Here is a 14,870-nt window from a genome sequence, read left to right as displayed (position 1 = left end):
GAGAGCCGAGCCCACGTGAGGAATGCCTGGCCCGGACACCAGCAGAGCCCATGGCAGCCCGCACAGTGCCTGGGCAGGGGCCACGCTGCTGCCTTCTACGGTCCTGTGAGCACAGTCTTGAGTGGGGTTAGCAGCAGATGCCTGCACACCTCCACTGCTCTACAGGAAGCCTCACAAAGCTCAGCAAGGGTCAGGTGGTTCGATAAGAATTTAAAAGGTAAGCTGGGCGCTGGTGACTCACCTGGAATCCCAGCTACTCAGGATGTGAGATCTGGCGGTTGTGGTTCAAAGCCAGCCAGGGCAGGAAAGTTGGTGAGACTCATCTCCAATGAACCACTCAAAAAAAGCTGAAAGTGGCACATACGGCTCAAGTGGTAGAGTGCCAGCTCTGAGCACAAAGGCTCAGGACAGAGCCCAGGCCCTGAGTTCAAGCTCCAGCACTGGTGCATGCACACACACACACTCATACCAGACATAAACCAACCATTGGAAGCAAATCCATGGGAAGATCAAGTACCTCTGAAAACCGCATGTTGAGTTACTGCACAGATCACGGGATAAGGAGCAACACACGTTCATCTTTACTGGGCTCGGGGATAGAGCAGTCAAAAGCCAGCAAACTGCACCAACCTCAGGTAAAGTGAGCATCTACTCGGTGCTGCAAGGGGCCGTGCCCCACCAGAGCAATGAAACCACTGGGGTAAAAAAAGGAAGATCCCCGTCCAGTGTCTGAGGAGTCAGACACCCTTTCTCTAACAGGCCTGGCTCTTTGCAAATGCTAACTTCAAAACTCACATAGCTGAGATTGCTAAGGTACAATCAAGAGACAATTCTAAATTGCCATTTTCAAATGCACCCAATTAGCACATCAGCAAATGCCGGGAGAGGACCCGCCCGCTCCCCAGCTGCTTGGGGATGGGGGGCAAGACGCCAGCCAGCCATCATGTTCCCGGACAGTCTGGCCTTGCCAGTTAAGCCTGGCACTTGTGGCAGGAGTGGCAGAGCCGCGGGTGGGATAAAGGACGTTCCTGCTGAGCCTGGCAGGAGAGCATTTGCCATCTGCCAAGGATTCACTTGCCAGCCCGACCCGAGAGCCTTGAGTCAGATCCCTAACCTACTGTAAGTTACGAAGGTGAAATTGCTTCTTGCCAAGTTGGTTTCATTTTGTTTTTTAAGACCTCACTGAGTAGTCCAGACTGGCCTCAAACTCATGATCCTCCTCCCTCAGCCTCCAGAGTGCTGAGATTACAGGGGTACACTGCTGCTTGCCTCCATAAACTCCATCTAGCTTCCTTCTATATGATTATCCTAACACACACACACACACAACCCTGGCTGGGGTCAGTGTTTATTTAAATCAAAGCCTCAAGCATTTATGTAGTTTATGTATTTAGAGAGCAAAGGGTTGAGCGGACGTGGTGCCATCCTCACCTCAGACAATCCTGCCACACTTTCTTGCCAGGTGGCGCCTTTGAAACGAGCAGGGGAGCAGAGAGCAGGGGGCTGCTTGCGCCCTGCTAGCCTCCGTGCCCTATGGAGCCCGGCTGCTGCTTGGGTGCAGGGGGGAGGGGTCCCCTCCTGCTCCTGGCCTCTCCCGACTGGGGCGCCTTGGCCAAGCTCAGGTAGCTGAGAAAGGCACCCTGTGTCCCTGACTCAGTGCCCCGTGGGGTTTTCGTTCCTCACTCCCCCTGGTCCCCAGTGGCCTGTTCCCGGTGTTTCCGCTTCTGGAAGGCAGTGCGCGTGTGTGCGCAGGTATGTGCTTTTATCAGTAACACGGCAGCTCTAGCAGGTGTATTGAGCCAAGCCTGTGTCTTCCTGGACCTTCCCACCCCGTCAGTTTACGCTACCTAAATCTGTCCGTCTGTCTGCGCCTAGGCCGCTTTGCCTGTGCACACGGTGCCATCACTGAGATGACACATTTTGCAGCCACAGAGATGGGGTGGGGCGGGGCGGGGCAAGTCTCAGGCTCACCTCCAGAAGCGTGGTGAGGGTGTTGGGGGAGAAGCAGCAGGGATTAAGTGGGGGGGTCGCGTGAGTTAGGGTTGAGTCAGTGGTGTGCACATGTGCGTGGAGCGGTGGGCAGCAGCAGCGTGATCGGGTACGACCGCGCCTGCCACACCCCCTCCCACTGGTCTGGTCTGGCCATCCTCTCACGTCACACTGGCCGGGAGTGTGCCGTGTGCTGGCAGCCACCCCCAACAGTGCCACACGAAGGGACACCCTGGCCAGGGTCAGCCACTGGTGGCCAGGACGTCCACTCCGAGTTGGGACTCGGGGGCATCCTTGGGCCAGGCACTACTTAGCTGGGTGCTGGTGGCTCATACCTATGACCCTAGCTACCTAGGAGGCTGAGGCCTGGAGGATGGCAATTGGAGGCCAGCCTGGGCAGACAAGTCTGTGAGACGCCAGCTCCAGGTAACACCTCCTCAGGCCTAGAACCCTAGAGCCAGGTGTTCCAGGCCCGCCTCTGCTGGCCTGGTTGGGTTTGTGTGACGCACACACCAGAGGAAACAAAAGACTCCGCTGTCTCCCAGGGGGACGGGGGCGGCCTCACAGGAAGCCATCAGGCTGCCCCTTGGGGGCTCTTGTCAGAGGGGATGCTGAGGAGTGTGCTCCTCCCACAGCTTGGCTTTGGGGCCCTGCCCCCCCCTGCTCTTCCCAGCCCAGGAGACAGCCTCCATTCTGCTTCCTAGGGTGCCTCCTAGCAGGGATGGCAGGGATGGGCCTCACTGCTCCTTCCTCCCTCCTGAGGCCTCCTTCCTGAAACAGAGGCCCCTCCACGTGGAAGAGCAGTGATGGGAGGGAGCAAGGGCCCTTGCTTGTGGGGCCCGTGGGCTTGGTGCCTCCGGCTCAGCTGCTGCTTTTCTCCCTCCATCCCTGTCTCACCCTGTGACAAAGGCCAGTGAGGCCTCAGTTGTCCGTCGCCCCATCAGGCCCCGTGTCCACCTCAGATCCAAAGGGAGGGAAGAGACAGTCACCATGCTGAGCACAGGCCAAGCCAGCGTGGGTAAGTGGGGCGGGGCTGGGGGTCCTTCGGCCAATCTTAGGGGGTCAGTATGGGTCAGCTGAGGACGGCCGCCTGCCCCATCCTGACAGTGGCAGCGGGGTCTAGGCCGCACGTTCAGCCTTGTGCCTCTCTGGGAGGCCCGGCCAGCTCTGGCCAGGCTCGCCTAGAGCAAGCCACTGTCATTCCCATGAGTGGCCAGCAGGTGGAATGAGGCGCTGCTGCTGCTGCTGCTGCTAACAGCCTGGGTGCGACTCAGACCCACAGGCCGGCACGATCGCCTGGTCCCCTGCCCAGCCACCCACCATGCCTGAGACTCGAGACCTTCCTGACTCCATCCCCGCCCCCCTCCCCGTTCTCTTCCCCATGCATTCTGAGCCCTTCCTGACCCACTGGGCACTGAGGACACCCAGTTCCTGACTCAAACCTGCTGTTACTAGACCTGTCCAAGCCAATGGCTCCAGCCACGTGTTCCTACAATCTGGGCAGACCTTGTCCACCCTGCTCCGCAGAGGACACGGCCATCCACGGCCGCCCCCCTCATCTTCTGTCTTCTAAGAAGAACTTGCGTTCTCAGTCTTTTCCTCCTGCTCCCCACAGACAGCCAGGCCACCCTTGCACCTCGCCTTGCACCTCTGCCTTCCTGCCACCCACCCCAACCCCAGATGCTACACTTGTCCTGTCCCATCAGAGGATCCCCGCAGATCTGTGGATGAACAGGGGGCATGTCTGTATTGTGGAATACCGCTCAGCCCTGAAGAAGGAAGCCCTGCCACCCGCTACAACACAGTGCACCACAGCGTCCTATTGCTGAGTGAGACAGCGCGTGCTACGGAACAGGCAAAGCCCCGCTGATTCTCAGGTCTCAGCCTCCCGAGAAAAAAAAGCAAAGAGTGCAGGTCACCCCGAAATGCGCTTCTGGATTAAGGACGGCTGCACGTGGCTCCTGGAGAATCCAACTCCCAAGCGGCAGCTCAGACAGGGCCCGAGCGCCTCTGGGTCCCCCACCCTGCCTGCCTGCCTGTCCGTCTGTCTGTCTGCCTGCCTCCCTGTCTGTCTGTCTGTCTAAGCTGTCTGTCTGTCTATCTGGCTGTCTGTCTGCCTGTCTGTCTGTCTGTCTCTCTGTCTGCCTGTCTGTCTGCCTGCCTCCCTGTCTCTCTGTCTGTCTGCCTGCCTCCCTGTCTGTCTCTGTCTGTCTGCCTGTCTGTCTGCCTGCCTCCCTGTCTGTCTGTCTGCCTGCCTCCCTGTCTGTCTCTGTCTGTCTGCCTGTCTGTCTGCCTGCCTCCCTGTCTGTCTCTGTCTGTCTGTCTGCCTGCCTCCCTGTCTGTCTCTGTCTGTCTGTCTGCCTGTCTGTCTGCCTGCCTCCCTGTCTGTGGTCTGTCTGTCTGGGCGGGCTCTGCCCTGGAGCTCCGCAGGAGGGGTCGGGGTGGGGTCTGGTCGGCGGTCGGGGTCGGAGCTGGGGTGTGAGGGCGGGGTCTGGGCGGGGGTCCGGGTCAGAGGTGGGAGGTCAGGTTGCTCTGGGGGCCCTGAGGGCGGGACATGGCTCCGGAAGTGGGCGGGCGGCGCGGTGGGCGCGGACGGAGGAAGTGCGGCCCCCACCCCGCCGGTCCCGTGATTCGCGGCCCGGGCGGACCTCAGACCTCGCCTCCGCCGCGCTCCGGCCCGCGCCGCCCCGACGTCCGCACGCACGGCGGCCCCGCGGTGAGCGCCCGGCCCGCGGCGGGACCCGAGGGCCGCGTCCCGGCCCCGCGGGCGGAGGAGGGAGGGAGGGGGGGGAGAGGGGAGGGGAGAGGGGAGGGGAGGGGGGAGGGGAGGGGAGGGGGGAGGGGCCGCCCTGCCGCAGGGGCCCGCGGGCCCGGCGTCCCCAGCCCGCACCCGAGCCCCGCGCGGCCCGGGCCCACGGCGGCCCCCGGCCCAGACTTCCGCCGTGGCCCCGCGCCCGCCCCGCCGTGGCCCCGCGCCCGCCCGCCCTCGCGGTTCGTTTCCCGCGGGGCCTCGGCCGCGCGACCACACCCCCGGCTGCTTTTCGGGCGGGGTCTCGCGTGTCCGTCCAGCGACCGCGTCGGACCAAGTCCTCCACCGGCCGCCCAGGCGGGGTGACCGGCGGCCCAGGCGGGGTGACCGGCGCCCTCCAGGCGGGGTGACCGGCGCCCTCCAGGCGGGGTGACCGGCGCCCTCCAGGCGGGGTGACCGGCGGCCCAGGCGGGGTGAACGGCTCCTTCGAGGAGGGGTGACCGGCGCCCTCCAGGCGGGGTGACCGGCGGCCCAGGCGGGGTGACCGGCCGCCCAGGCGGGGTGACCGGCGCCCTCCAGGCGGGGTGACCGGCGCCCTCCAGGCGGGGTGACCGGCGGCCCAGGCGGGGTGACCGGCTCCGTCCAGGCGGGGTGACCGGCGGCCCAGGCGGGGTGACCGGCTCCCTCCAGGCGGGGTGACCGGCGGCCCAGGCGGGGTGACCGGCGCCCTCCAGGCGGGGTGACCGGCTCCCTCCAGGCGGGGTGACCGGCGGCCCAGGCGGGGTGACCGGCTCCCTCCAGGCGGGGTGACCGGCGGCCCAGGCGGGGTGACCGGCGCCCTCCAGGCGGGGTGACCGGCTCCTTCGAGGCGGGGTGACCGGCGGCCCAGGCGGGGTGACCGGCGCAGGGACCTGGCCCGGCGCGCCCGCCCGCCTCCGCTTGCCCAACAGCGCTTTCTCCATCCAAACGGGCCTCAGCCTCGCCCTTCCTCCCTGCTCCCGCCGTCCCCGGTTCCCCAAAGTCGGCCTCGGCCACAGAACCACTTGGCGTTACCTGGCCTCCCCAGCCACGATCCGTCCAGCCTGCCCTCTGCCCCCTGCCCTCTGCCCCCTCCCCCGTGCCCCCTGCCCTCTGCCCCTGTGCACTCTGCCCCATGCCCCCTGCCCCCGTGTCCCCTGCCCTCTGTCCCTGCAGCTCTGCCCATTCTGGGCAGGTCATACACATTTCAGCCATGCAGTGGATGGCATACTCAGCTTTGTGTTTCCAAGGCCCACTCCCGTGCAGCATGTGAGGGGAGCTTCTCTCTTTACTGGCTGGCTAACATCCCAAGGTGTCTGTGACACTGAGTCCATCCATGGTGTGCATCCGGGTCTTTCTGCCCTGGAGCCATTGTGGGGTGCTGGCCGCGTCCTATCCCCAGTCACCACAAAGCAGCGCCACAACTGAACAGGTGCTTGTCCGAGTTCCCACTTCCAATCCCTGTGTGGTGTGTGTGTCAAGACTTGTGTGTAAACCAAGCACCAGTGGCTCACGCCTGTAATCCTAGCTACTCAGGAGGCTGAGATCTGAGGATCACAGTTCAAAGCCAGCCCAGGCAGGAAAGTCCGTGAAACTCTTATCTCCAATAAACCACCAGAAAACCAGAAGTGGCGCTGAGGCTCAAGCGGTAGAGCGCTTGTCTTGAGCTGAAGAGCTGAGGGACAGCATCCAAAGCCCAGAGTTCAAGCCCCACGACCAACAACAAAAAAAAAAAGACTTGTGTGTACGCCACACGTTTTTTAGCTTTATGCAGATCTGAAAGAAAACTAATCTGTAAGAAGATTGCAGCTAGGCACAGTGGCTCATATCTATAATCCTAGCTATACAGAGACTGAGATCCGAAGGATCAAGGTTCCAAGCCAGCCTGGGGCAAAATGTTCATGAGACATCACCCCTTCAGAACCAGTAAGTTAGGTCTCGTGGTGTGTACCTGTAATCCCAGCCTAGCAGAAGGCCCGAATAGGAGGATCACAGCTCCAGGCTGAGCTGAGCAGAAAGTGAGAATGGAGTCTCAAAAATTGGCCGAGCAGGAAGTGGTGCTGTGGCTCAAGTGGTGGAGCACTCGCCTTGAGCTGGACAGTGCCCAGGCCCACAGTTCAAGCCCCATCACCGACAAAAAATAGGGCTTGGGATGTGGTTCAGGTGGTAGAGAGCCTGTCTGGCAAATGCAGAGAGTACTCGACCCGGAGGGCAGAGCGTCACACTGACGGCCATGTCTCCTCCCGCAGGTGCAGGGACGACGGCAGCATGCAGGCCCAGGACAAGAAGGTAAAGGGCCGTGGGAGACAGCGAGCCTCTCCCCAGGTCGAGCGGCCGTGCCGTCCTGGGGTCACGAGGTACAGCCCTGTCGTGGGCTTTGCAGAGTCTGTAGGGAGCTGGGATGCTGCCAGCCCAGCTTTGTAGGCCAGATTACGGCCCCAGCCTCAGTTTCCCTGTGTGGAAGCCCGTGAAGAGCGCTGAGTGCCAGGCTGGGCCACCGGCGGGGGCCGCGCAGGACGCGGGCACGGGGGGTTGCGCCGTGGCGGCGCAGTCGGGAAGAGGCAGAGGAAGGAATGCAGCTCGGGCACGTGTCCCAGCGTCGTGCACGTGTCCCAGCGTCGGGCACGTGTCCCAGCGTCGGGCACGTGTCCCAGCGTCGGGCACGTGTCCCAGCGTCGTGAGGCCTGTGGCGTCCGTGCTCCCCAGCCGCTGGCCGCTGTGTCCTCTCCCGGACTCAGTTTACCGGGAGGCCCCAGGTGCAGCCGTGGTATTCTGCCATCAGGCCTGGTCGGGGAGGGGTTCACTGGGGCAGTGGAGGCAGGAGGGAAAGGGGTGCAGAGTGGCCCCCCTATTCTCCTGGCTGGAGCATCACTGAAACATTGGTCCAGGGCACTGAGGCCCAGGGCCACCGTTCCCAGCCGCTGCTTTGTCTTTGTCGCCTGCAGCTGTGCACCTCTGCGTCATGAACTCAGGAACTTCTCTGAGTGTCAATGTCGGCCACAGGGAAAGAGGCACATGCGCCCTCCACCTCCCAAGTGAGCTTCCAAACCCAGCCCATAGGTGGGTCCCAAAGCCCACCTTTTAGGAAATGAAATAGAAGAAGCCAAGCATGGTTGTTCATGCCTGTAAGCCCAGCTACTCAGGAAGCAGAAACAAAAGGATCGTAGTCTAAGCCAACCCTGGGGACAAAGTGACAGGCTCAACCTGAAGAAGACTTAACGGGCTGAGAGTGGCTCAGTTGTCTGCCTAGCAAGCTCAAGGTGCTGAGTCCAAACCCCAGTTCCACCAAAAGGAGCACGTTGTGGCTCTGGTCTGTCCTCCTAGCTACTCAGGAGGCGGAGATCTTGAGGATCATGGTTCAAAGCCAGCCCATGTGGGAAGGCCTGGAAACTTATCTCCAATGAACCACCAAAAAACCAGAAGTGGTGCTGTGGCTCAAGTGATAGAGTATAAGAGCTCAGGGACAATGCCTAGGCCCCGAATTCAAACTCCATGACTCCCTGGCTGTGTGATTCTGGGTAAGTCTCTTGGCTTCCCTGTTCCCCGATTCCCAGTCTGTAAATGGTGCACCCATTGATTGGCAGATGCACCTGCCAATCAAGGCCCCTGAACCTACAGGAAATGGGGAGGAGGCTGGGCTCTGGGGAGCCATCACCTAGCATGGGTTGTTTTCTGTGGGCTTCAAACTTCCTCCCCACTCTGGAGAAGGAAAAGCCTCTACGCTTATTTAAAGACTTCCCTGATCTTAAAAATAGACATTCCTCAGAACACTGAGACCGAATGGGGTGCGGTCAGGTGAGCTGCACTGCGGGGCGTGGGGGGGGTTCTGCTTTCTGCTGTGGCTGCTTTCCACCACCACTCCTCTCCTGGGTTCAGAAGTTACGGTGTAAACGGGACCCCCACCCTCTTCAGGAATGGGGTGATGGAGTCACAGAGAAGTGGCAGAGGGGGCATGGCCAGCTTGCTGGAGCTCGGGGCTGGGGGAGGCAGGTGACAGAGGGAGTTACATAGTCCAGGCAGAGAACCGTGCGTGCAAAGGCCCTGTGGCCTGAGCTTCTCCCCCAAGAGTCTGCCCAGCACTCTGGTGCAGTCACAGTCACTGCTGCCCAGGAGCGCAGTAGGCCACTCCTCAGCACGGCCTGCTTGGCGGGGGCTGAACTCGGGCTTCAGGCGCATTCCCATCATGCCCTGGTGGGAAGAGCTTGCCAGGCCCAGCCTTGGCATCGACACCAGGGTTTATGCTGACCTTCTGGAGGTGCTGGGTCCCAGGCTAACCAGGTGTTCAAAACCAGCTCCCAGGGGACCGAGGGAGACCGGAGGGGCGTCAGGCCGAGTGTCTTCAAAAGAACCTTTATCCTGTAGATGTTGTTGAGCCTTGAACCCGGGGACTCCCTGCTCTGCAGATGACGGCCTCAGCCTTCTTGCCCCTCCAGGCCTGGGCCTGCCTGCTGGGCAGCACCTGTGTGCTCAGCCCGCGCGCTCCCGTCCCTCGGGGCTCACCCTCCTGGGTGGGGTTTGTTGGGGCACTGGAGTTTGAACCCAGAGCTTTGCACTTCCTTGGCAGCCCTAGCCGTGTGTGTGTGTGTGTGTGTGTGTGTAGAGGGTGTGAGGTACAGGGGCTTGAACTTAGGGCCTGGCCGCTGTCCCTGAGCTTTCTGGTTCAAGGCTGGGGCTCTACCACTTGAGCCACAGCTCCTCTCCACAGTTTTTGGTGTTCACTGGAGAAAAGCATCTTGTGGGCTTTCCTGCAGAGTGGCTGGGGTGATGGGCGTGCTCCCGGAGCCAGCCCTTTTTGCTTTAGTAATTTTTCAGATAGGGTCTCGAGCTTTTGCCCAGGCTGGCATTGAACTCTGACCTCCTCCACTTCCTGAACCGCCATGAGGCAGGCGCATGCGCGGTGCCTGGCCCCGTCTTGGGCTTTGACACGGACAGGGAGATGAGCAGCGGTGAGAAAGCCTCAGGGCCACGGAGGAGGGGAAAGGAGTGTGTCCTTCTCGAGCGGTCGCTCTGGGCCAGGCCTGGGTGGCACTCTGTGCGCCCCTGTGACTCAGTTTCCCCAGTGTAGACGGGCCAGGGTGGTGAAGCCGCTGAGCGAGGCCCACATTTCGTGGGTGGGGTCTAAGCCTCGCTCTGTAACTTTGCTGCTCTGGCCGACACGGACCTGACTTACATCAGCATGGTGTTCTGCGCTGTGGCGCTATAAATACTTCCATCCCGGATGACGGCCAAGTTGCATCTTGAGTGGTGACAAGTTTCCAGAAAGAGCGTTTTCCTCCCCGTGAGACGCTGTGGTTTCTGCACAGCACCTGCGGGCTCCCTGTGCCCAGGGGTGGCTTCCCCGGGGAAGTTGGCCCCGGGAGGGGGGCTGGAAGTTTCCAGACCCCAGGGCGGATGGGTGTGTGGCAGGCCAGGCCCTCTGGAGGCTGCCAGCCGAGGTCAGTGCCTGGAGCCAGCCCCGGTGGAGAGCCCATGAGACTCACCTCAGTGAGCGGCTGAAACAAAGCCGGCCGGGCGCCGTGGCCGGGCGGTGGAGCGCCGGCCTCCAGCCCAGCTTTCTGCATCTTGCTTTTGCCAAGCCGGGCCTTGTGCCTGAGGGCGACGGAATCATCGAGAAGGATGGGGGTGTTTGAGCAATCTGCCCCCGTGAGCAGGTCTGGGGAGGACGTGGGGGAGAAAGTTCCTGAGAGGGATCGTGTGGCGGGGACATCCGGGGGCCGTGCGAGGGCAGGGCCTTCGGCGCGTGGAGGCCAGGGCTGGAGTCGGGGCCCGCGCGTGGAGGCCGAGGCTGGAGGCCGGGCCCGCGCGTGGAGGCCGAGTGGGGCTGGAGGCTGGGCTCGCGCGTGGAGGCCAAGGCTGGAGGCCGGGCCCGCGCGTGGAGGCCGAGTGGGGCTGGAGGCTGGAGGCCGGGCCGCGCGTGGATGCCGAGTGGGGCTGGAGACTGGAGGCCAGGCCCGCGCGTGGAGGCTGAGTGGGGCTGGAGGCCGGGCCGCGCGTGGAGGCCGTGCTGGAGCCCGGGAGGAGGGGCGGGAAGGGGGCGGGCCGGAGCCGGCGGGGCCCAGCGCCGTCCTCCCCGGGGCGCCCCGTCCTCCGGCCCCGCCGCCGGCGCTGAGCCCCGCCCCGCCCCGCAGGCCGCCCGCGCCCGCGCCCCGCGCCCCGCCATGGGCCGCCTCCTGCGCCACTTCACCGTGGTCGGCGACGACTACCGCGCCTGGAACGTCAACTACCAGCGGTGGGAGAACGAGGCCGAGGAGGAGGAGCCGCCGGAGCCGGAGCCGGGCCCGGGCCCCGCGGAGGAGGGCTGCGCCGCGGCCCCCGAGCCCGGCCCCGCGCCCGCGCCCGCGGCGCCCCGGGACCTGAGGAGCGCCCTGCGCAGGCTCTTCACCTCGCACCTGAGGAGCGCCCTGCGCAGGCTCTTCATCTCGCACCGGTTCCAGGTAGGAGAGCAGCGCGGCCGCCCCTGCGCCTGCCCGCCGCTCCGGGAGGCAGATGGGGGCGGGGGACGGCCCGTCCGGGGGGAATGGGTAAATAAAACGTGGCCTGTTCGTTCAGTGGAATATTACTCGGCCATGAAAAGGAAGGAGTCACGGACTTGCACTGTATGTGGATGCCCTCGAGGCCGACAGCAAGGTTGCACACGGCGACCGCACTCACGGGACGGGCACAGCGGGCAGACACGCCGCAGATGGCGGCTGCCCATAAACTAGAGGAGGGGTGACAGTGGATCTGGGGTTCCCATTTGGGGTGCTGGAACTAGATAGTGGTGGTAGTCATGCGACTGAGGGTGCTGAAGGCCGCTGAACTTGGTGTAATTTAAAAATGGTCACAGTGGCAATTTTTAGGTTATGCAAATTCCCAGACAGTCGTGTGGTAGTGAAAGGCTGCTTGCTGGAGGCGGAAGGCGCTCGCTCGCGTCTGCTCCACGAAAGAAGCCCCCAGCAGCCTGCCTTAGGGGCTCCGCCCATTCTTTGCCCGATTTTTGTTGTTGTTGGTTGTGAAACTTGAACTGAGCCTGGGCACTGTCCCTGAGCTCTTCAGCTCAAGGTGAGTACTCTACCAGTTGAGCCATAGTGCCACTTCTGGTTTTCTGGTGGTTCATTGGAGATAAAGAGTCACAAACCCCTGCCTGGGCTGGCTTTGAACCGTGGTCCTCAGATTGCAACCTCTTGAGTTACTAGAATGACAGGCGTGAGCCACTGGCACCTGGCTTGCCTGCTGGGTTTTGCCTGTGGCTGTGGGGGGCTTCGTGGGGTGAGCAGCGCGTGCACACCCCAGGGAATGAGCAGGTGCTGGGAGCAAGTTGGGGTGTGGGGAGTGGGAGGCCTTGGGGGAGCACTTGCAGGACACAGTTGCAGGCACCCCGCGTGTTCAGATCCCTTCTAGAAGCAGTGGACAGCACCTCTCTCACTGACTTCTGGGGTAAAATGGAAAGAAAAAAAAATGTTCCCCACACTTGGGTGGCTTTAAAAATGGAGTCAGGTGCCAGAGGCTCCCACCTGCAATCCCAGCTGTCAGAACGCCCAGCTCTGAGAATTCAGGTTTAGTTACTCTTCAGTTAACCAGCAAAAAGCTGGAAGTAGAGCTGTGGCTCAAGTGATAGAGCACCATCCTTGAACAAAAAAGGTCAGGACAACATCAAGGCCTTGAGTTCAAGCCTCAGTACTGGCACAGACACACAAAAGAAAAAGCAAACAAACCACTTTTTAAGAAGCACATACTTTTTGCCACTGAGAAGGTGGCCTTTGGGTGACGGTACAGGGAGGGGGAGAATGGAAAGGAGCAGTGTAGCAATATGGGGGGTATGGGGGGCAGTAAGGGACTGGGCAGGATGCTCTGAGCTCAGGCTCCTGGCTGGTCTCTGTGGCAGGTGGTGGTCATCTGCCTGGTGATCCTGGATGCACTCCTGGTGCTTGCCGAACTCATCCTGGACCTGAAGATTATCCAGCCTGACAAGAACAACTATGCGGCCCAGGTAAGGCCGCGCAGCCCTGGTGGATGGCTGCCCATGGGGTGGCTTCTACTCCCTGCATGCAGGCCACCCCCACCCCCAGAGCAGCAGGTCCTCACTGGGGACTCAGAGGTCAGAACAATCCAGTGTGTGTCACGGTACATCTGTTGTGTTTTCACGTTCAAATTGCCCCATTTAGCCACTGTGGGACTTGCCAGCTGTGAGGAAAGGGTTCCTCAGCTAGGAACTGGATGGGGCCTGGCACTGGTGGCTCCCGCCTGTAATCCTGGCTACTCAGGAGGCTGAGATCTGAGGATTGCAGTTCAAAGACAGGCAGGAAGGTCCCTGACATGCTTATTTCTGGAAGTGGTGGCATGGCTCAAGTGGTAGAGTACTAGCCTCGAGAGAAAAGAGTTCAAGCCCCAGGACCGGCGCGCACACACACATGCACATGCACATGCACACACACACACACACACACACTGGATGGGGGCTCTTCCCTAGTTCCCTCCCACCTAGGTTGGCACCCATTCCGGGGTTCAGGAGCTGTGACACCTGAGGGATGCCCCCACCACTTGATGGGTACTCTGTCTCCCCAGAATTAGCGGGGGTGACGGCTCCCAGTTCTTTGGAACAAGGGCTGGGTGGTGCGCCCGTAGCTGGTGGCCGGCTCGCCGTCGGCTGTGCACGGCAGCGGGGGCTCGGGTGACTGTTTCCGTCCTCAGGTGTTCCACTACATGAGCATTGCCATCCTGTTCGTCTTTATGGTGGAGGTTTTCCTGAAGATCTTCGTCTTCCACCTGGAGTTCTTCCACCACAAGTTTGAGATCCTGGACGCCATCGTGGTGGTAGTGTCGTTTGTCCTGGACATTGTCCTTCTGTTTCGGGAACACGAGTTCGAGGCCCTGGGCCTGCTGATCCTGCTGCGGCTGTGGCGTGTGGCCCGGATCATCAATGGTGCGTCCCATGCGCGTGGGCTGCGGGTGGGACAGGGCACGGCTGGTCACCCGGGGTTCCCAAGTCTGTGGGACTCGGAGGGGCACCCTTGGCAGATGGCCGCCGCAGCACTGTGCTCGGGACCTTCACCGCAGCCGTTCCCATGGTCGCTGCCGCAGCGCAGCCTGTGCCTGCGGTCTTAGGTGGTGTGGAGGCTGGAGCAGGAGCGCCCAGACCAGGCTGCGCTGAGGCCCTCGGTTCTATCCACAGTAAAGGGGGGAAAGAAACACTTCTGGAAAGGTCCAGAAGCTCTCAGGCTTTTCCTGGCGCGGCTCTGTTTTGAATTTGGGGGTCCGAGCTGGGTGGAAGTCTGAGGGTAGTGCTTCAAAGCATCCGGGCAGCCAAGTCTGTGAGACTCTTCCACGGACCGCCAGAAGGCCGGAAGCGCGCTGCGGCTCACGTGGCAGCGCGGGAACCTTGCGTGAACAACTCCGGGCAGCGCGGTCCCGAGCTCCCGCCCAGGTCCTGCGCGCGCGCGCATGCGCACGCGCGGAAGCCGTGTCGTGGCCCTCCCCGCAGGGATCATCATCTCGGTGAAGACGCGCTCGGAGCGGCAGCTCCTGCGGCTGAAGCAGATGAACGTCCAGCTGGCCGCCAAGATCCAGCACCTGGAGTTCAGCTGCACGGAGAAGGTGAGGAGCCGCCGGGGCGCCGGGGATGGCGGCGGGGCTGACCCCGGGACCCGGAGCCGACCCCAGCCTGACCCCGGGACCCGGAGCCGACCCCGGCCTGACCCCGGGACGCGGGGCCGACCCCGGCCTGACCCCGGCCTGCCCTGCCGCAGGAGCGCGAGATCGAGAGGCTGCACGGGCTGCTGCGCGGGCACGGGCTGCTGCCGGGCGAGGCCTAGGCCTCGGGGAGGGCGGGAGGCCCGGCCCCGCCTCACCGCCGCGGACCGCGGGGCACGACGTCCGCCCGTCCACTCCGTCCTCGGTTCCCGCGGGCGGCGGGCCGGGCGCCCTCTGCAAGGAGAAGCAGCCGCTTGGCGAAAAGCCCTCCATTCCCGCTTTGTAAGGAGCTGGTGTTGGGGCGCCGGCCCTGGGGGGTGAGGCCCAGCGGCACCCCGGCTTCCAGCCGCTCCGCCCTCCGCCTTTCCCCCTTCACTGCGGTCCACGCTGCGCCCTCAACCTGCCCGCGCCCCCCCCTCCCCGCACCCCGGCCCCCCATCCCCGC

General features: G+C 62.7%; 1 protein-coding gene across 2 annotated transcripts; it reads left to right on the top strand.

The window, feature by feature from the left end:
- Positions 1 to 4,640: 4,640 nt before the first annotated feature.
- Positions 4,641 to 14,857, top strand: Hvcn1 (hydrogen voltage gated channel 1). 2 transcript variants are annotated; one of them, XM_042669044.1, is made up of 7 exons: positions 4,641 to 4,705; positions 7,006 to 7,045; positions 10,885 to 11,190; positions 12,621 to 12,725; positions 13,427 to 13,658; positions 14,217 to 14,329; positions 14,482 to 14,857. In XM_042669044.1, the coding sequence occupies exons 2-7, from the start codon at positions 7,025 to 7,027 to the stop codon at positions 14,545 to 14,547; spliced, it is 843 nt and encodes a 280-aa protein (XP_042524978.1). In that variant the 5' UTR covers positions 4,641 to 4,705; positions 7,006 to 7,024; the 3' UTR covers positions 14,548 to 14,857. The 2 variants fall into 2 exon arrangements, with proteins under 2 accessions (XP_042524978.1, XP_042524980.1); XM_042669046.1 differs by lacking the exons at positions 4,641 to 4,705; positions 7,006 to 7,045 and adding an exon at positions 8,440 to 8,551.
- The last annotated feature ends 13 nt before the right edge of the window (positions 14,858 to 14,870 follow it).

Source organism: Dipodomys spectabilis, unplaced genomic scaffold (genome assembly GCF_019054845.1).
Source record: "Dipodomys spectabilis isolate Male_0828 unplaced genomic scaffold, ASM1905484v1 ptg000480l, whole genome shotgun sequence".
NCBI classification, from domain to species: Eukaryota; Metazoa; Chordata; class Mammalia; order Rodentia; family Heteromyidae; genus Dipodomys; species Dipodomys spectabilis.
This window is presented reverse-complemented; position numbering and strand designations above follow the sequence as displayed.

Coding starts and splice junctions, on each gene's coding strand:
- Hvcn1 (XM_042669044.1), top strand. CDS start 7,025: ATGCAGGCCCAGGACAAGAAG. Junction 11,191..12,620: donor TCATCTCGCACCGGTTCCAG/GTAGGAGAGCAG, acceptor TCTCTGTGGCAG/GTGGTGGTCATCTGCCTGGT. Junction 14,330..14,481: donor AGTTCAGCTGCACGGAGAAG/GTGAGGAGCCGC, acceptor GCCCTGCCGCAG/GAGCGCGAGATCGAGAGGCT.